Below are 21,503 nucleotides of genomic sequence, written 5' to 3'. Positions count from 1 at the left end.
TTCTTGGCTGAAATGAAGCAGCAGCTCAGCAGGGTGGCTAGAGCTCAGCCTCGTGCACCCAGGTAGGCTGGATTCAAATCCCAGGGCTGCCCCTTGTTAGCTACTTGGTCAAGTTCCTTTCATTTCCTGTCCTTTCTTTTCCTTTCCTTTCCTCTCCTTTCCTTCCCTCTCCTCTCCTCTCCTCTTTTTTTTTCTTTTTCTTTTTTTGACAAAGTCTTGCTCTGTTGCCCAGGCTGGAGTGCAGTGGTGTGATCTCAGCTCACTGCAACCTCCACGTCCTGGGTTCAAGAGAGTTCTCCCACCTCAGCTTCCTGATTAGCTGGGATTACCAGTGCCCGCCATCATGCCTGGCTAATTTTTGTATTTTTGATAGAGATGGGGTTTCACCATGTTGGCCAGGCTGGTCTCAAACTCCTGACCTCAAGGGATCCACCTGCCTCAGCCTCCCAAAGTGCTGGGATTACAGGCATGAGCCACCGTGCCCGGCCTCAAATTTGTTAACTACTGTCTGCCTCAATTTCCTCGTTTGTAGAATGGGGAAGTAGCAATGTCTACCTCATGGTGGTTGTGACGATTAAATGAGTTATAAACATGGGGCGCTTGGGAGGGCGACTGGCACATGGTCAGTGTGGCACACCATTTGGTTTCCCTATTTTGCTGTGACCTCACTGTGCCTAAAGGAAACCTAATGTCTTCTCTGACCCCAGCGCTCAGATCCTCCTTGTTGCCCGGGTGACTCTTGGTTAGCCTTGGGCCTGGCTGCTTCTCCCAAGATGGTTTAAACTCAAGCCCCTGTTCTTTAGACTAAGTTCCCCTTTTTAAGACTGTTTCTCATAGAACATTTCAGACAGACACGAAAGTAGAGAGAATACGGAAATGAGTTTCCTCACACCAGTCCCTCAGACTCAAGCACCAGTCGACTTTCTTGACTTCCTTTTTAAGCGTTAAACTTCACTGGTGGTGAAAAAGACCTTTTTAAGCCCACGCCTTCCTCATGGGTTTTGTTTGGTTTTGCTTTTCTATAGCCCAGCATGCCCCGAGGTGCTGCACGGTGGAAGCTCTGGGCAGCCGGCACTTGCAGCCCACTCTAGTCAGCCTGGTCGGGGGCACCATTAAGACAGGGCTGTGCCTTGCTAGTTCCAACCTATAATTAGTGGAGCCGCCCCGAGGGTTCATCCCTCTGGAGGTGGTGGCCCAAGTCTGGGTAGTTCACGCTCCCCTATAAAGGCAGTGGGCAAATGGATCATGTTGGAGGCCTTTGCTGAATGCTTTTTTTCTTTTCTTTTCTTTTTTCATTTCTTTTCTTTTTCTTTTTCCTTTTCCTTTTCCTTTTTCTTTTCTCTCTTTTCTCTCTCCTCTCCTCTCCTCTCCTCTCTCTTCTCTCTTCTCTCTCTTTCTTTTCTTTTCTCTTTTTGAGACACGGTCTTGCTCTGTTGCCCAGGCTGGAGTGCAATGGCACCATCCCAGCAGACTGCAGCCTCCCTCTCCTGAGCTCAAGCAATTCTCCCACCTCAGCCTCCTAAGTAGCTGGGACTACAGGTGCACGCCACCATGCCAGGCTAATTTTTAAATTTTTCGTAGAGACGGGTCTTGCTATGTTTCCCAGGCTGGTCTTGAACTCCTGGGGTCAAGTGATCCTCCTGCCTTGGCCTCCCAAAGTGCTGGGATTACAGGCATGAGCCACTGCGCCTGGCCCTGAATGCTCTTTTGACCTTGATATTATAGGTGACCTCTCCTGCCAATCCAGCTTTCCCGTTTTTGGAGGAGGCCCAACCTTTTCCAGAACTCTTGGGCTCAACCTCATCTCCCCATACTGATACTTTTGTGTTTGTTCAGAAAATGTTAGAACACATCAGTTCCTCATGTAAATCTGGCCTATGCCTGATAGAGGAAGAAAAAATCCCCACATATGTTCACACCTTCCTATATGTTAAAACCAACGAATGCTAAATATGTTTAGAAACAGTCATCCTTCTTTTTCTTGGGATGCTCATCCTTCTTTTACATTACAAGTGTGTCTTTATGTACTTTATATTCACCTTCACTTTTATTTATTTAACAAGCATTTACATGGTGCTTCTAAGGAACCAGGCATTTTTTCCAAGCGCTTTACAAATGTGACCTAATTTAATGCTCCCAGTAACTCCACAAGGCAGATATTATTATTTACCCATCATACAGAGGAGGAAACTGAGGCACAAAGAAGGTTATGAGTTTGTCCAGCATCACACAACCTGTAGGTGACAGAGCCAGGACCCAAGCCCCAGGCCATGTGGGGCATCGTCTGGGCCCCACACCACCTGGCAATGCCGTTTGCTCCTTTACTGCCATTATGACTTCATGGCCATTAGGATGAAGCCTTTTTTTTTTTTTTTTGAGATGGAGTCTCACTTTGTTGCTCAGGCTAGAGTGCAGTGGCACAATCTTGGCTCACTGAACCTCCGCCTCCAAGGTTCAAGTGATTCTCCTGCCTCAGCTTCCTGAGTAGCTGGTAACTGGGATTACAGGCACTTGCCACCATGCCCAGCTATTTTTCTTTTTTTTCTTTTTTTTTAGTGGAGACGGAGTTTTACCTTGTTGGCCAGGCTGGTCTCGAACTCCTGACCTCAAGTGATCTGCCTGCCTCAGCCTCCCAAAGTGCTGGGATTACAGGTGTTAGCCACTGCACCCGGCCAGAATGAAGCCTCTTTTTAGATTAACCTGATAATTCTTTTTTGAGGTGCTGACTGTTAGACTGAGGCTGCTGGGGTCCTTCCTGGTGTTCTATGCAAGTAGATATTTAACATTTGTTCCTCAGCCTGTGAGCTGCACTTCTCTCTCCATCTGTAGCCACTGTGGTTCCCCTGGGTGCAGGGTGTCTGTTGCTGGGAGGGTTGGGTGCTGGGTTGATGCAGAGTTGAGGGAAGCATTCACATCCACACTTTTCTTTCCTTCTCCGTGAAATACTTTTGCCTCCTGAGACAGACAGTCCTGAGGGCTGATCGTTGGCTTTGCAAGTGGGCGGTGGCCCTTCTGGGTGGCCTGAAGACAGCAGAGAAGGAACAGAGCCTGGGGCCTGGCTGAATGGGCCCTCTCCTGAGCCTGTGGAGTCATGGTCTATTGCAGCAATAAAGCCTTTGGAGATACCCTCTTGCCATGGTTCCTCTTTTTGTACAAATGGGGAAACTGAGGCAGAACGCCCGGCTCCCAGGCTAGCATTTTTCCCTGCCATAACCATTTGTTTCCCAGTAAGCTGGACTGAGAAGCTAGGGTAAGACTTCAGAGGGTTCCAAGTTGATTGAAGCAGGGAGCCAGTGAAGGCTGTGGAGCTGGGGAGGGGTCCTGTGAAAATAAAACGAGTGTGCGCCACCTAGGCTGGGGTACAAGCCAGGAAACTGGTGTGGCAATGCGTTCTCCAGGTAACTGACCTCAGGCTATATGCCTGACTGAACCAAGAAATCAGGTGGAGTGGCTGCCCAGGGATAGGCAGGGGAGCTGTGTGGGCCGGGGCCGAGCAACCCAAGGGGACCCTGTCTGCTTGTGTGTGGAACAACTTGGGTTGTGTATGGGATGTGATGGGTTTGGTCTCAGATTGGAGAGGCCCATTGCACCTGCCCCATTTGCATTCTGGGCAGTGACTTGGCTGCCGCTGAGGACAGAGCTGGCTAAGGCCGCAAGGAGACGCCGGGCCTGTGTTTTGAGCAGGGGCCAGGGCTGGATGCTGGAATAGCAGCCGGCTCAGGTCCAGTCCACGTTGGCCTCGGATCAATGAAAGCTGTCCCAAGGCCAGCACATTGCTGCTGCCACTGCCTGGGGGCTGCTGGGCTGGGCGGGGCCTTCTGAGGCCACCGTCCCGAGTCACTGGCTCTGAGAACGTCGCCAGCATGTCCTGAGCCCACTGGGGGTGGATCCTAGCCCTGCCCCATGCCCTCCCCACTCCATGATTCATAGTTTCACTTGTCCCTGCCTGGCATTGCAGCCAGGATGGTTTTATCCACGCACAGAGAAAATACAGAGCCCACAGAGAGGAGGAAGAGAGGGTTAGCGGTGTCCTTTTTTGTCTGCTATTTTATGTCGTTTTCCAGGCACCATGCCAGCTCTGTAAGGGCCTTCAGTAATGAGGGAGAAATGTACAGACCCTGTCCTCAACAAGTTTAGCCGGCTGGGGAGCCTGCGAGCCACAAGCAGTTGTCTCGCAGAGCGCCGAAGGCAGCAAGGAGGACACAGAGTGGGGCCTCACAGAACCCGGGCTCCAAGCATGGCTTCTCCGAGGCTGGAAGAATGAATTAGGAGGCAGCAAGAAGCAGCGAGTAGGGGAGCATCCTGCACAGAGGGTGGTGATGGGGAGCGGGGAGAGGGGCAGAATTGAAGGTGTGGTTGTGGGGGAGGGCTAGTGCAGAGGGGTGTGGAGACAGGCAGGATTGGTTTTAGGGGTGGCATCCCTGGTCCCTTTACCCAGGGCAGTTCCAGTCTCTCCCGACTTAGGTATGAACAGCACTCCTTTTGTCTCTCTAAAGTGTCCTGGTTAGGGCACTGGCATTATGTGGGCAGTCCAGGTATAAGTATCTATGTTTATCTCACAAATAGGGAAACCAAGGCTCACGGAGAGTTCGTTGTGCAAGGACTTGGAACGAGGATGGGACCGAGTGGGGCCGGGAACCATGCCTACTTGACTGGAGAGCTCAGGCTTTCCCATCGCCCCATGCCACCTTCCTTAGTGAAAGTAAAACCATGTTCTCTGAGCATAGACTCTGCCCAGCCTTATGCCCAGGTGGCAAGGGTGAGGAGGAGCGAGTGAGCAGGACTCATTCACTGGCTTACGAGGAGAATAAGCTCACACTGGCTTAAGCCAAAAGGGGAGATTTTGTGGTTCATATCATTGAAAAATGTAGGGGAGGTACTAGCTTCAGGCACCGTTTGATCCAGGGGTTCAAATGATATTGTCAGGATCCCTTTTCTTTTGCATCCCCTCGTGTCTCTGTTTTCCTCGGTATCAGCTTTTTTCATAGCTAGAATTTCTCTTTGAGGTGGTAAAGTGCTTTCAGCAGGGTCAGGCTCTCAGCTCACATCTCACCAATGTCAACAGAGAGAGAGAGAAGATGTCCTGGGGTTGCCTCTCCTTGGCCTAGCTTGGGTTGTGTGCCCGGCCCTGACCAGTCCCCACGGTTGGCATGGTGCGAAGCTCTTATTGGGCAGGCCTGGGTCACGTGCCCTTCCTGGTGGCTACGGGGAGAAATCAGCCTGCCCACACCATGTGGGTGAGAGGAGTGGAGGGGCAGGGTTTCCAGATAAAATATAGGCCACATGGTTAAATTTGAATTTCAGATAAATAGCACTTAATTTTTTTGTGTTTTAAGTCTATCCCAAATACTGCATGGGACATACTTATACTAGACAATGATGTGTTGTCTGATACTCAAATTTAACTGAACGTCCTTTGTTTTTATTTGTGAGGTCTAGAAAGCCACCAAGGAAAATCAAAGTGTTCCCAGAAGAAGGAGGAAGGGAGGCTGGGGCCAGGGGCTTCCAAACTGCAGATGCCCACTGCAGGAGCCAGATGAGGGACAAAGAACTTCCCATAGCCTCGGCTTCCTCCCGAACTTACAGTCTGTGAAGCCGGCCCGAAGCGCGCTTCCTGAATGAGAGAGGTTCCTGGGGCACGAGGTGCTTAGAACAAGCTTCTTGCACTTGAATTAGGCTCTGAAAGATGGGGAGGGGGGTTCCTGAAGTGGGGCTGGGGTGGGGTGGGCTAGGGTGGGAAAAATTATCCATTTCCATTTTTCTGCCTCTCAGGCCTGAGCCCTGGCATCAGGGTCCCTGGCCCCTCACGCAGCTGAATTGGCCACAGTGTGACCATTGCCTTTCTGGGCTGGACTGATGTTCCACCTGCTTTGTCTGAGACCAACCAGCTTGCAATTCATTGGCCTGCCTACTCCCTGTGAATTCACCAAGTGGGTCAGGATTCCTCCAACTACCTGCGTAGTTCAGGGGAGAGCCCTGTGAGGTCGGGGACTGCAGAAACAGAGCCTGAGGTGAGGGTCACGTGCAAGTGATTCACTCAGGACACTCTCCCAGGGCAGGGCAGGCCAGTGAGGCAGTGGAGGAAGCAGGACAGACAAGAAGAAGACGCCAAGCACAGGTGCCATTTCAGGCAAAGCCTTGGCTTCAGTCTGACCCTCTGGGGGAGCTCTGGGATATAAATTATGCCTCTGAGTTTGTCCTGACAGGAGGTATGGGCTTTCATTCTCCTGCACCAGGCTCAGGGCCACCTGGGGTGGGGACACGGCAGTTCTCTGAATCTGCAGACATAGCCCTAGGGCAGGCCTCTGAAGAGGGCCCCCAGGTGTGAGCTGCTGGGAGGGGGCACACAGACCCGGGGGGATCTGCGTGTGCACATGGTGCCCTGGGGAGGTGGACTGCAATCAAAGGGTCTGGAGAAGTGAGGAGGCCCCCATCTGTGGGCACCTCGTGGGAGTCCTGCTGCAGGTGGTCTAGAAAGGCTTGAGAAGTCCACGCAGCATTCCCCAGACATCCTGGGCCCTTATGCCTGGACCCACTACATTTTCCTTTGAAATGTTTGGTTGCCCGAGACGGTGCTTGTGGAGAAACCATCTGAGGGTGGGCTTGTTGGGCTGGGTGCTCCGGCCCTTGGCAGTCAGGGCGTGTGGGGGCTCTTGTCCTGTGCCTCTGCTCCCCGAGGGAACTCATCACTTGCTGGTTCTTTGCTCCCAGCTGTGGGTCCTCTGGATTTGGATCCTGGCTCTGCTTCTCTTTGGCTTTGTGATGCTGGGCAAATCCTGTCCCTTTTTGAGCCCTCAGTTTACCCATCTGAACTCTCAGAGGTTCCTAAAGTAAAATTCACAAAAGGACTTGTAGTGGGGAGATTCATGAACCCCCTGAAATTCAATGTGCAATTTTCTTTGCATGGCATTTTTCTAGGGGGATATTCTCAGAGGGGCTGTGTCCTTCTTGCAGGTAAGAACCTCTGAACAAAGGCTCTGGCCTAGCCTGATGCTGGTGGTCCTGGTGGAAATGTGGGGCTCAGACGGCAGAGGCGTCTCTTCGAGATCCAGGAACACCCAGGGGCATGTCCTGAGAGCTCTGGCCTTCCTCTCGGGAGTGCTCCGTTTCTCCCAGCCTTACCACTTTCTTGCCTCCCCTCTGACTCTCAGTACCCCCGTCTGTAAAAACAGCAATAGCTCACACGTGGACCTCCTGGGTTGAGTCACTGCCATGAAGACCTTCTTACCCCCAGGCCCAAGAGTGGCCTCAGACCTTCCATGCTGATCATAGGGCCTCTCCCAGACCTCACTGACTTCCCAGGCGACCACCCTGTGGTGACACAGGATGATGTGGGCTGTTGACTGGACCTGCAGGGGCAGGCAGCAGCCTTCTAGATCCCCATACTTTTTGCTTTGAGATCTTTGGTTGCCTGAGAACGGCAACAGCAAAATTTGGTGTGTGCTGGTTGGGATGCGCAGGAGAGTGCCACCCTGCTCCCCCTGGGCCCCCATTGACAGCCTGGCTTGCATGCTCAGCTGGTCTCGTGCCATTTCTGGAATCAAAGTGCTGTCTGCATGACACAGCCCCTGGCTTCCTATGCACGTACAGGGAGCAGTGAGAAGCAGGCAGAGGTCTGGCTGTGGCCTCTTTGTGACCTGTGTGCACTGTGTGGCTGTGGAAGGGAGCAATGGGGTCTGGGTGGCCCAAAGTCCGGAGTCTCCACCTTCCCTCCCAGCTGGAATCAGGAGGCCACCCATTTCACCAGAAAGCTGTAGGTCTTGCCACTGCTAGGGCCAAGACCCTTTCAGCAGATTTCTGAGTGTGAGTCTTTCTAGAACCAACTTGGGTGCCCATTTTTATATGTTTTAGCATTTTTTTCCCTCAAAACGCTTTGCTGTAATTTCTGATTGTAGAAGTAATCGTATGTTCATGGAAGACCATTGGGTGACCCAGAATCCAGCACTGGACACCATTTCTGGGAGCATTTTGGTGCCCGTCTCTGCAGACGTGTGCCTCCTCCTATAGCACATGGAAACACGTGCAGATAACGTGAGGAAATGTAATCACATTTTCTCTGCTCTTTGGCAACTGCTTTTTCCTTTCAAGAAAATGCGGGGCATGTTTTTCTGAGTCAGTAAATTTAGAGCTGCGTTTGGTGGTTAACACGCTGGTCGAGTGTCTCTGCCGTCAGGAGTTGACACATGGTGTGTCAGATGGTGGGAGTGCCCCAGGGATAATAAAGAAGGGAGTGTGGGAGAGGGGGGCTGCAGTTTTAAATAAAGAGATCTGGGAAGACCTCACCTAGGTGACAAGGTGATAATGAGCCCAAACCTGAAGGAGGGGCAGGAGGGAGGGGCTGTCCAGAGGAAGAGCCTTCTGGGTAGAGGGAACAGCACGTGGGAAGACCCTGAGTGGGGAATGAGCTGAACCTGTTGGAGGAACAGCAAGGACGCCTGTGTAGCTGCGGGCGAGCGAGTGAACGGGGAGGAACAGAAGGGGTGAGGGAGGTGATAGGGCAGACAAATTGGGTGGGGCTTTAATGGGCTTTGGTGGAACTTTGGGCAATTAGGTAGGGGTTGGGGTGGCAGCGAGGGCAGAGAATAGAAAGTGATTGTCATTATTCAAGAGGACTGTGGCCTGGAACTCGTGGCAGAAGTGGAGGAGGTGGCAATGATTGGTTTCAGGGCGTGTTTTGAGGGAGAGCCAACAGGATGTGTGGATGCCTCCAGGGTGTCTGGCCAGAGCCAAGGAAGCAGGGAGCTGCCCTGTGTGTGCACAGGGAAGGCACTGGGGAGGACAGGTTTGGGGGCCACCAGGCATCCGGTTTGGACACATGAAGTTTGAGGTGCCTGTTGAGCAACTTGGTGACATCAAACAGGAGGTAGAGCCACATCATTTGTTTTAATGGAAAAACCTCTTTGAAAAAAGTTGTTATTATTATTTTTTTAGTATAAAAGGGTTGAATATTCTTGGTTTAAAAAGAGAGAATATAAATATAAAATTCAAATCACCCAGAAAGCCGGACAGCTGAAGGAGACAGCGCCCCAGTTCCCATTCTGAAGTGGAGTGTGGCCTTCCAGAAACGTTCTGGAAAACGCACCTTTTTGTTTTTTAACACCGCAGGAGGGGACTCGGCGGTTCCTCAGCAGCTTCCTATCTGACAGCACTGTGGACCCTGGGCCCTCATTCCCAAATGGCCCCTCTCACCTTCTCGGCTTTTCCACACTCACCTTTGATGTGATCGTCGTGCACTGCTCCGTGGCAGGCAGGTGGGACTGGTGCCCTCATTTTATAGATGTGGCCACTGAGACTTTCGATCACTGACAGCCCTGGCAGCATGCGGACTGCTGAGTTTCAGAATGAACTGAGTCCTCTGGACGCTGCCAGTGTGACCCTCTTGATTATGTCCTCATGTGGTAGTTGAGGATGGTGGGAAGTCGAAATCCACAGTGGCAAAAGACTTCACCGGCAGTAGAGGGAGGAGGGCGCTCCTGGTGAAGGGGACAAGACAGCTTAGGGCTGGGAGGCTCCGAGCGGGCAGTCCGACCTGTGAGAGGGATGGTGACAAGTTTCTTAGAGCTATTTTGGGGATGTGGGGACAGAAGGGGCCAGGAGATGAGAATGGGAGGCCTAGGGCAGATGGGATCAGAGTGGGTAGGAGCATGGCTTCTGCAAGATGGTTTCTCCAGGGCACTGCAGGGCTGCATGGGTGGACTCTGTGTGTGTGTGTGTGTGTGTGTGTGTGTGTGTGTACGCGCGCACGTACCTGTGCTCATGGGCACTCTTGTCCTGTCCATAAAATGAAGCCTCGGGTTATAGGAATCAAGAGGCTCTTACTTCATCTATTTTGTTTAGGTTCAGAAAAGCAAGAAGCTCAAGCCCTTCATTCCTGAGGCTGAGCAAGAAATTCCAGGCTTCTTGGGTCCCCAAGCCCCTTCCCTGGGCAGGAGCACACATCCTTTCCCTACAGTGAGGTGGCCTATGGCCATGGGGCACCCTTCCTTGGGGCCAGGTGACAGTGCTGCCTGTCATAAGCAGCCTGGCTCAGGGCCACCCTGTCAGCAGGTCACACGCGCTGGACCCTGGCAGCAGACCGGGGGCCTGTCCCAGGGCCAGGAACTGCTGGCAGATGCCGCCCCAGCTGCTTGGTGATCAGAGGCACGCCACAGGCCCTCGGACCTCTCCTCTTATCAGCACTCAGCTGTGCAGTGTGGCGGGCCAGTGGCCGGGCTAGTCAGCAGTGTGCCAGGTGGTGGCATGGTGGGGCCAGTGGTGTGGTGGGCAGTGGTGTGGCAGGATCAGTGGTGCAGTGTGCAGTGGCATGGTGGTATCAGTGGTGTGGTGTGCAGTGGTGTGGTGGGCAGTGGCGGGACAGGATCAGTGGTGTGGTGGGCAGTGTTGTGGGGGCAGTGCTGTGGTGGGCAGTGGTTTAGAGAGGTCAATGGTGGGTGGGAAGGCTGTGTGTGTATGTGTGTGGTCAGCAGTGGGTGGGAGTGCAGAGACTCCCACAAGCGCTGAGTGCACTCTCTCTGCTCTCTGCAGCCGGCCAGAAGTGGGGTCACCTGAGGCCTTTTGGGGTGATAAGGCAGTGCTGGGCTGAGCTTTGATCCGCTGTGGCATCCCTGACAAAAACCAGGGCAGAAGAGAGGATGTGAGGGGACAGAATGAAAGACCAGGACCTGGAGGGAGAAGAAGGTGACAGCTGTGACTTGGGACACGCTGTTTGAGCCAGACCATGCATGAAGCACCGTACACATACTCTCCATTCCTCTCACAACTGCCCTGCCAGGTGGGGGCTGTCATTTCCACTTTTGGCTGGGGAAACTGGGGCATAGTCAGGTAGAATCATTTGTACAAAGTCACACAATATAAAGCCGAAGAACCAAGGCTCAAACCCAGACCTGACTGACAACTCGGGTGAGTCACTTAACCTCTCTAAGCCTCAGTTTCCTCATGGCCAAAGTGGGGGTCATTGCAAAGCCCAGCTTCTAGGGCTGCTGGGAGCACTTGGTCGGTGATGCCCCGAACGTGCTTCATGGAACACTTGGCAGACGTCACACACTGACTAAGGCTGGTTATCATCATCACTGAGTCCTTTATATTCACGACCTCAGTTACCCCCAGGCCGCAACATGCCCATCCGATCCCAGTTTCCACTGTGGAAATGCCTTTGAACACGGTCTAGTCGGAAAATTGTGGTCAGATGAACAGTAAAGTCTCCCCGCCCCGTGCCCTGCCTGGCTGTGGACAATCCCTACATTGGGTCATCTCTTAAGGGCTTTGAAATGCCAGCAGTTTGAGATCAGGGAGCATTCTGGGTGATGTCAAGATTTACTCTTTTCTGTTGTTGGTTTTGGTGTTTTGGTTTTTTTTCCCCCCCCCCCCCCCCCCATTAGTCATTTTTTCTCCATGCTCAGAAATCACACTCTGAAGCCATGAGTCTTGAAGGAGGGTGGCCAGGTGGGAAGGTTGGTGGCCTCTCCTGGTGCCCACCTTGCCTGGTGTCTCTCCCCCACCCACCCTCTTCCTACTTGTTGGAACCAGCCTGACCACTGTGGGGGCCAGGGGATGGGTTCTTTAAATCGTGTTGTTCTGAAAGCGTGGTTCAGTGGTCGATGTCCTATTGAGGGGTTGGAACTTCAGGTGGTAAGTGGTGGATGTCTTATATTTTAATGATTCTGAATTTGTTCAATATGAATTGTCCTTAAAAAAAAAAGAAAAAACACCACCACCACCTAACCTGGGCAACATAGCAAGACTCTGTCTCTATAAAAAGTTTTAAAAAATTAGCTGAGCATGGTGGCCTGTGCCGGCAGGAGTCACAGATACTCAGGAGACTCACTTGAGCCCAGGAGTTGGAGGCCGCAGTGAGCTGTGGTCACGCAACTGCACTCCATCTGGGGGGCACAGAGTGAGAACTCCATCTCAGAACCAAACCAAACCAAGCCCCCCAGCACCTGTGATTTTATTGATCTTATTGCTTTATGGCAAGACTAGATTAAAAAGAGAGAAAGAGACCCAATTTAAAGAGAAGCATTTAAGTACTCATGGTAGCCCAGGTGGGACATGGCTCTGGAGGAAGGTGCGACAGTGGCATGTGGATGCCTGTGACTGACTGGGGTGACAGCCCAGGAAGTGGCCTTTGCTGGCCCTTTGGTGACTGTGGCTGGCTGAGGTTCAGGATTGGGCAACCCGTCTCTAGGGATTATGTGCACCCTGTCGGGCCTCAGGCCTGAGGGCTGGAGGAAGGGAGTATGGTGGTTTCAGAGTCAGGCCCTGGGTCTGAAGTCTTTCCTGCCAGCCCCGCCGTACCACTCCTTGCTGGCTGTCCACCTTCCCTGTGCAAACCCTCAAGCCCGGGAGGTAGGCTCAGGTTGGGGTTCCCAGGATGTGGGGAGCTGAAGGCTGGGGATCTACAGTTAGGAGCACGTCGATTGCATCTTGGGCAGATAAAAATAGTCCCGGAGAAATCTGAGGAATTTGAATTGCTGCTCAATGTCTTTGGCGTCTTGAAGACCTGGTCCTTGCAAGCCAAACACAAAAGGCCTGGTCTGTGTGTGCAGCCCGGGGAGCCTCTTCCCTCCCACCTCAGCTTCCACAGCTCTGAGTGGAGTCTGCGGGTGAGGCTTCTGCAGGGACCCGCGGTACAGCAGGGCGGCAGGAGCTTGCTCCGCTGGCTCCCAAGCTTGCCTGGGAATCCTGGACTTAGCTTTGAGGAGGCTGTGGATTGCTTCTGGGGGCTGTAGGAGTCAGAGCTTTTAGTTGCAAGTAACAGAAACCTGACCTGAATTGCTGGAAGCAGCAAGGGCCGTTTAGTGGCTTGTGTGACCGTCCCATCGGTGAGAAGAGGGGGTGAGGGTGGGCTTGCCCCAGGGTTCACCGAACAGACACTTTATCAAGTGCCTGCCTGGTACCAGGTGCTGTTCAAGGGCAAAACAGACCCAAAGACCTGCCCGCAGGCAGCCTCCTTCTGGAGAAGGCTGGGCCTGAGACTGGTCCCAGCACTGGCCTCCGTCTCTGTCTGTGTGAGCTGCCTCCTCGAGCGAGCTGCCTCTGAGAAGCTGCCGATGAGATGAGATGCAGCCTTGGCACCGGAGAAGAGTTGTTTCCCTTCAGCTCCCAAGAGAGGGGTCCCGGGGGAGGGTTCCAATTGGCTTGGCTGCGGCCGGGGGACAGGTCTGGTGGGCAGAGCCAGGAGCCAGCACCAGATGACCTATGGCTGTGGTGGGCTCAGGGGTCTTCAGGGGAGTGGCTGAGGACTCTGCCCTATATTTTGGCTTCTTTGGAAAGAGATGCCATTTATCTTGGAAGCAGCATGTTGAGGCCTGTGTTCTGATGACCCAGGCAGGGAGGGGCAAGCCTGTTTTCCTCTCCTGGGGAGGAGGATGCCCCCAGCCTCTCCTGTCCTTGGGGTCAGGCCTCCAGGAGCCCTCCCGGACTCCTGCCTGCTGTGCCCTCTTACCATTTCCCCGCCCTTTGATGAGGATTATTTTTGTATCACTGGCCTGAGTGTTGTGTAGTGTTGGGACGGGCTGGGTAATTTCCTAGCACTTTCAGCCTGCTGAGCTTATAGGCAGAGTAGGCTCTGGAGGCCTGGGAAAGCCCTAGGGGCCTGGGGATGGGAGGGAGGCTGTGTGGGCAGAGATAACAGGTCCACAGGGGAGAGGTACATGTGAGAGACATAGAACTTGAGGCCCAGAAACTGGACAGCCCCAGTTTTCCTCTTGTTTCCTGGGTATAGCCCTAGAAAAGAGAGCTGCCCATTGGTGGTGTGTGGGCTGGAACCCAAGAAGGTCTGTGCTCCAGGGAACTGTGAGCATCATCTTGGCCAGCCTCCCTATTCTAGAGACCCCTCCAGGGGTCTATCCCACTCTGTTACTTTCCACAAAACCTTGGACCTGTTACTTAATCTCCCAGCTTTTGTTTTCTCTTTTGTAAAGTGGGTTATTATCTGCGGTTTTACTAAATTGGATTTTAATTACCCAAGTAATATACTCATCCATTAAACATAAGAACACTTCTGATAAGGCTGGGGTTTATGACCCCACACCCGCTGCCTCTGTCTGCCCTTCCTTTCCTGGAGGCCGCTGTGGCTGTCGTCTTCCGCACGTTCACCCACACGGGGACAATCTCATGGTGTACATGGGTTTGGTGCTCTCCTCTGTGTGCGGATAGCAGCACAGTCTGCGTATCTTCCTGTCGTGGCTCCTTTGCCTGTCCTGTGGTCTGGCTGTCTGCCTGGGAGATCTGCAGATCTGTCTTGTTCTTTTGGAGTCCCTCGCGTGGTGTTTCTCTGTGGAGATCCAGCGCACATGCCTTTGGGGCATCCAGGGTGTTCCTGACTGCGGATTAACAGGAAGTGCATTGCCTTAAACATCACTGGATTTAAATGTGCCTCCTGGAAACACAGTGAGCATCGTCTCAGGGTGGACATAGAGGCACTGGCTCCCCAGGCATTAGGATGCAATGTAAGAATATTCCTGAACCTGTGTCGGGAAGAGGAGAGAAACTGATGTTAGTGCTTCCAGCTTCACATTAGACACCATCTAGGCCCGTTGTCTACGTTTTCTCATTGACTGCTCTTTGACATCAAAATCCCCATTTTACAGAAGGGGAAAATGGAGGCTGGAGAAGTTAAGTGATGTGTCTGCTGCCACTCGGCTGCCGAGGGTGGGGCTGGGCCCGGAACCTGGGCGCCCCGACTACCAGGTTGCTCTGGACGCTGGGGAGTGGAGCATCCCTGTCCTGCCTCCTGAGAGGGGACAAGAGGAAGGCAAGAGCTTGCTTTCAGCAAGGCCTGGAGAGCGCCTGGCCGGGCTGCGGCCTCAGTGTACTGGGAAGAGAGAGCTTGCCAGGAATTTCCTGGGGCAGCTCCAGGGTAGGCTGCTTGGATCTAAGGGTTACAGGGTGGCCTGGGCCCTGCCCCCCTCCTCTTTCCCCGGCACGTCCCAACCCTGTACATTCTTGGAATCTGTGAGTTGTGCCGTGTTCTGTGGGCACTGGGAGTTTGCTTTGAAACCCGTGGCACCAACATCTGTTAGCTCTTAGAGAACAGAAAGATTGACAAAGCACTGCTGGGGCAGGCGGTGGGGGAAGATCTTACATTCAGGAGTAGGAAGTCTCAAAGACAGAGGAAAAACCCCAACCAAACTCCAGCTCGCTCCCCAAGGCTGCTTTGATGTGGTTTTCCCATTCCCGGAGGCCTTATAAGGTATCGTGCCTGGATTCTGGGCTCTGGACTGGTGCTGGCCGCACACCCTGTGCCCGGAGGAGCTGGCCTCTCTTCCTGGGGCCCAGTGTGGGGCAGAGGAGGGGCTTTAGGGCCAGCTGATGGGGCACCACTGGGACTTAGGAAGGTGGCACATCTGGGCCTGAGAGGCCACCAAGCCAGGCCACTGGGCAGGAGCAGCCTGGCCCCAGGTCTGGTGGAGCAGGGGCTCTGGAGACCCAGGAAGGTCTTTGATCAGAACTTGCAGAAGAGGCTGAGGCCCACTGTCCTGGAGGCTAGAGGGGAGGGGCCTGGGACCACGGGCAGAGTGACAACTAAGTAGACAAAAGAAGTGGAGGAGGGTGGCCGCTGCAGCCAAGCCCCACATGTGGGTTTCCCAGGTGCAGTGGTGAAGGGTATGGGCTTGGGCACTGGCACTTACTAGCTGTGTGACCTTGGGCAAGTCACTTGACCTTTCTGTGCCTCAGTTGTCTCATCTGTAAAGCAGGGTAGTCATGGCAGTCCTTTGGAATACCTGAAAGGATTGCCACGAGGGGGAAATGCAGCCCCCTGAAAACCGTGTGCTGGGCAGGATGGGGCATGTTTCCAGGTGTCTGTGAGGGCACCTGGGGTCTGGCGAGTCTCTCGGCTCGTCCCAGCAGTGTTCTGGCCACCATATGATAACAATAGCAAGAGTAATAAACAGTAACTACTGACCTGATGAACCCCATTTCCACTTTCAGCTGCCCTGCTAAGCGCTTCACACGCAGTGACTTCCTCACTTCTCACACTGCCCCCCTCAGATATCCTGATTGCTGTCGCCCCTGTTTACGAATGGGGAGACTGAGGTGCACTAGAGATAAAGTTCCTTCCCCCAGGTGGCGCAGCACATGTGAGGCAGAGCTGGGATTTGAACCAAGGTCTGACCACCTCCAGTTCCATGCCCTCTGCACGGGGGCTCCCAGTGGCGCCGTCGAAGGTCGGAGTGTGTCTCCCGGCAACAGCTGCCTTCCCGAAGGGTGGTGCCGGGGGCCTGGCCCTGGCCCTGACATGTGAGGCTGCCAGCCAGGGCTCAGCTTGAGGGCAGGGCTAAGTCCTCAAGTTGTGGGGAGCAGCAGGGGAGCTTTGAGTCTTGCTAGGCAGATGGGAGCCATTGACCACTCACCCACTGGAGCTGCTGGCTGGACTATTTTTCTTGCACTCCTTTAGGTGTGATCCTTGGTCCCTGGTAGGTGCCAGGACTCCTGGCTACCTCTGCTCCCATGCCCACAGGAGCCCTGGTTGCATGAGTAGGAGCCCGGGCTGAGGCACCTGAAAGAGCTGGCTTGAGTCCCCACTCCGCCCCTTGCTGGCAGGTGATCCAGAGGGGGTCGCAGCCTCTTGGAGCCTCTTAGCCACTTAGATGCAGGGCTGTGGGGAGGCCATTCTCCGGAGCCTCCTGTGAGGATCCCATTGGTCAGTACCTCGCACACTGTGAGCACTTGGTAAATGACGGGTGACTGTCATCAGCACTGTTTCTGGTCTCATACGGTCCTTCAGGGTTGAGGCCTCTTTCTTTGTAGATAATAACGGTAACGATTATACCTCTCACTTTACAGTTTGCAAATCATTTTAATGAGCATCTATTTCTTGAGAGATGGAAAGACCAGGGCTGTTGTGATGATTCAGGGGGTTAATAAATACACGTGTACACAGTTGGCCCTCCATATCCATGGGGTCTGTATTTATGGATTCAGCCAACCATAGATAGGAAATATTTGGAAACAAAAAAGCATCCGTATTGAACACATACAGACTTTTCTTGTCCTTATTCCCTAAGCAATACAGTATAACAACAATTTCCATAGCATTTACACTCTCTTAGGTATTGTAAGTAATCTAGAGGTTATTTAAAGTATAGGGGAGGATGTTTGTAGGTTATATGCAAATACTACACCATTTATATATGGGACTTGAGCATCTACAGATTTTGGTAGCCTCAGGGAGTTTTGGAACCAGTTGCCCACAGGTACCGAGGAATGACTGTATATATAAAGTGTCTAGCATGGTGCCTGACACATGGAAAATGCACAGTAAGTGTCAGCTGTTTGGTTATTATTGTGGTTGATGACTGTGCCCATTTTACAAATATGTAGACTGAGGTCAAAGGCGAGGCAGGCGGTACAGCCAGGATGTGATCCTGTGTTTGACTCCACATCCCACATGGCTTCTGGCCTAGAGACTCAAAGCTCTAGGAGCATGCACACTGCACACCGCAGACCCTGGCTGTGTGGCTCAGCGGAGGGGATGCCCTTTTTTTTTTTTTTTTTTGAGACGGAGTCTTACACTGTCACCCAGGCTGGAGTGCAGTGGCGCAATCTCAGCTTACTGCAGCCTCTACCTCCCAGGTTCAGACGATTCTTCTGCCTCAGCCTCCCAAGTAGTTGGATTACAGGCGTCTGCCACCACGCCCGCCTAATTTTTTGTATTTTTAGTACAGACGGGGTTTCACCATGTTGGCCAGGTTGCCTGACCTCGTGATCCACCTGCCTCGGCCTCCCAAAGTGCTGGGATTACAGACGTGAGCCACTGCGCCCGGCTGGGGAGAGAGAATTTTTGCAAAGTTGAGCACAGTGCGTCCATGGACCATGGCTCCAGGGAGCTTTCCAGTGTTCTTCAGAGCAGGGTGCTGTTGAGTGGTGAGAGGCCTATCCCGGAACTTGCCAGAACTCTGCTTTCTGGGTGTGTCAGAGAGCTTGGTCCTCTGAACAGGGAGTGCTGAAGCTGTCAACGGTGATGACCGGGGTGCCTTGAGCACACGTGGTCATCGTTATAGGATCCCACACGGTTGCCTTGTTGGTGGCGATGTCTGGAGTCTTTAAACTCTTCCAAGTGTGCCAGTAAAAAGACACGAGTACTCAGACGTCTCATTGATGCTGTCACCCGGCTGCGGTGCAGTCAGGGTGGCAGGCGCAGAGCCCCCCTCTGCAGAAGACCTCAGCGTGAAGAGGTGCACAGATGCTCTTGAAGACCGTTGCCTGTTCTCTCGAGGAAGCTCTGCCTACCAGCCTTTCAGGGGGCGGCGGCACCCGTCTTTCTCCTGCATGAAGGATGGGCTTTAATTGGCTGCTGGGGCGTCCCAGCCATCTAATGATGCCACCTGTGTGCATCCCTTTCCTGTCATCGTCTCCCAGCTCCCCTGTCAACTCGGGCTCTGTTAACACAAACAGCCAGTTTACAAGCCCAGGAAATGTTCGATGATTATAATAATTGGCGGAGGAGGAGAGGGAAGCCATCCTGACTCGAGGAATAAAGTAGCCTGGTTTTGAAGTAAATGGGACACCAGAGTCTGAATGGCCACATTTTAACAGCTTTTAAGAAAGAGTGTGTAATGCCCTAGAAAGATTTGAAAGAAGAAAGAGAATAGCCACAAAATGTTAGCTGTTTGTCTTTAAAACAAAAAACAAAAAAAAAGCAAGAGGCTTACCTCCAGCTGTGTCCAGTTGATGAGATCAGCAATACAAAGCCGTGTTTTTCTTTTGTTCATCAAGATGAGGACTGGCTTTTTTTTAAGCATCATCTGAGGTGCAGAATTTTTTTTTTTCTCCCAAGGGAAGGGTTGGGTTTTTTTTTCTCTCTCTCTCTTTTATTTTTACAAAGAGAAGTTGGTGACAGCTGCTGAGTTTGGGCTTTTTTATTGCTTGTCATTTTGTGTTTTGAGAAGCACTACCATAGCATTATCATCCCCCCAAACCCTTGTCTGTCCTCCCATAACAGGAGTATTTCCTAAAGCGGGTTTCTTGGGACACGAATCTTGTGATGCTTTTGAAAAACGAAGCTCCATGGTCTGAGTAAGTTTGGAGAATGCAAAATATGCCAGCACTTGGAGATTCACAGTGTTTAGAACCATAGGAAAAGTCCTGATAAGTCCTGCTGTAAGGGATCTTGTTTAACTTTGTTTAAAAGAATCTTCTTTGATCATGGAAGTCTTCTGGCAGAATACCAATAAATACAGAAGACAGTCTGACAAGGTATGGTCTAGCTTCTTCCATATTTGGAGTTATCCTGCTAGGGTGGGTCAGACAGATGGGGCCTTTGTTGATATCCTAGAAATTTCCCAGCTTGTGGACCAGCAACACTCCCCTCGCTAACTTGACACCTCCTGGTCAGGTTAGTTGGGATGAGATCCCAGATATCCTTAACTCACTGGTGGGGAACAGGCAGGGTGAGTGCAAGGAATCAGGCTGGTTTCCGGAAAGCATGTGTGTTGGTGAAATATGGGAGGCATGATGGAAGACCAGGTGGAGCCATAGCCTGCAGGGGCCTGAATGTTGTGCTGACACGTGTGCGTTTATGTTAAGGGCAGGAGGGACCCACCTTGGTGCTTAACTTTTCAGGTGCGATAGGATCTGCCTCAGTTGACCTGAATTCCCATCAGAAGAATCAGCCCAGGGTCTTCAAGGCGCCACTTTTAATGTCTCAGCACTGGACTCCCCCTAACCCCTGCTCAATGCCTCTGCTTTGTCTTCTAGGAGCTCGTGGGCGACGTGTTGAGAGACACGCTCAGCGAGGAAGAGGAGGACGACTTCCGGCTGGAAGGTACTCAGAGTCCATTGCACTCTTCTCAGCAGCAGCAAGTGGGGGAAGCCGGTGTCCAGCTGGCCGTGTGCCCTGCATATTCCAGAAAATCTGCAGACGGAGGGCACAACAGGGACCTTGTGACTCTGGGTGGGGGTGGACTAGAGGGTGAGATGGAGGAGAGGAGTAAGACTCAGATGTGGCACTTCATAGGTCCAAGCCCAAGTGGGGGCCTGGTCACCTTGGTCCACGTCCTGACCCTGCACCAGATTAGCTGGGGGACCTCGGACAGGTTGTTGAAACTCTGCTGCTCCTCTGGGGATAATAAGAGTGGCTGCTCAGAGTGGTGTGTGAAGTGTGATCAGGCAGTGCTGGGCATGGAGTAAGCATTACACACAGTGCCTATTCCATTTCCTCCATCGTGTCACTCCCTTGGCGCATGAGTGCACACATACACACACACACACACACACACACAGCCAGCCTCTCACCTCTCTCCTGTGTCGTCCTCCTTCCTTTCTTGAGACGGGGTCTTGCTCTGTCACCCAGGCTGGAGTGCAGTAGGTAATCATTGCTCACTGCAGCCTTGACCTCCTGGGCTCAAGTGATCCTCTCACCTCAGCCTCTCAAGTAGCTAGGACTACAGTTGCACGCCACCATGCCAAGCTAATTTTTAAATTTTTCTGTAGAGACGGCGTCTCACTATGTTGCCCAGACTGGTCTTGAACTTCTGGCCTCAAGCAACCCTCCCACCTCGGCCTCCCAAAGTGCTGGGGTTACAGGCATGAGCCACTGCACTTAACCGCTGCCTTCTTTCTTCATGGTGAAGCGCCGTGTTGTAGAGAGAATCGGGATACTCAAGTAGAGGGTCTGCTGGCTGCTGGTGTGCTGGTTTGACTTTGGGCAGGCCACCCCACCTTTCTGAGCCTCAGTTTCCACATCTATAGAATGGGAACAAGGGCCTTTGCCCTGCTTGGCTCCCAGAATTGGTGCCAGGAATGGATGACAGCGTGAAGCAGAGTGTTTGCTGAATGGGAAATTTAAAATTCAGAAACGGGAAGAAATCACCAAATGGAGGGCTGCCTTACGAGAGTAAGGAAGGACATCTCTGCTGAGACCAGGCAGACAGCTGGCTGGAGAGCTGGGGGGCCACGGTGCAATGGTCTGCAGAGGGGGATCCAGGCCTGCGGGTGTCCGAAGGGCCGCAAGAGGAGAGCAGACTGTTCTGGGAAGTTCTTAAGGGGAGCCTGGGCCAGACCTGAGGACCGTGGCCACTTCTGGCCTGAGAGCTGTTATAAATATAGAATCTTCACTCCAGCCCAGGCCTGCTGAATCCGATCTGCATTTTAATAAGCTCCCCAGGTGACTTGCATGCACACTACACTCGGAGAAGCACTGTTTGAAGATACTCACTCCGTTGCCTAGAAGTTGGAGGCAGGCTGGAGAGCCAGGTATCTAGCAAACTTTGTTCAAATGTAAGCAGGCCCCACATCAAGGGGGAGGAGTCCTGTGAACAGAAAGCTTTGTGTGTGCATACAGTCTGATATCTTTTACGTAAAAGAAGGGACCAGACCATCCTCAGGAGTTTCTTAGGGTACCACATATGCATATGACTGTGTGGATAGAGGCCTAGACAGATGATAACCATAGCTCTTTCCAAACATGGGAGGAGACTTAAGTCTGTGTTATCTGCATTTCATGGTTAAACTTTTATAAGAAGAACATAGTTGGGCATGGTGACTTATGCTTATAATCT

At 52.6% G+C, this 21,503-nt stretch overlaps 1 protein-coding gene across 2 annotated transcripts in view; it reads left to right on the top strand.

The window, feature by feature from the left end:
• The window catches only part of NKD1 (NKD inhibitor of WNT signaling pathway 1), an 86,074-nt gene that overhangs the window by 38,989 nt on the left and 25,582 nt on the right, over nucleotides 1-21,503 (top strand). For both annotated transcript variants that reach the window (XM_003916863.4, XM_031658260.1), the window contains exon 4: nucleotides 19,702-19,768. In XM_003916863.4, coding sequence (XP_003916912.1) covers nucleotides 19,702-19,768 — 67 coding nt within the window. The remainder of the gene's footprint in view (nucleotides 1-19,701; nucleotides 19,769-21,503) is intronic.

The sequence above is a fragment of the Papio anubis genome, chromosome 18 (assembly GCF_008728515.1).
Source record: "Papio anubis isolate 15944 chromosome 18, Panubis1.0, whole genome shotgun sequence".
NCBI lineage: Eukaryota > Metazoa > Chordata > Mammalia > Primates > Cercopithecidae > Papio > Papio anubis.
The sequence above is the reverse complement of the archived record's forward strand: the minus strand, read 5'-3'. Positions and strand labels throughout refer to the sequence as shown.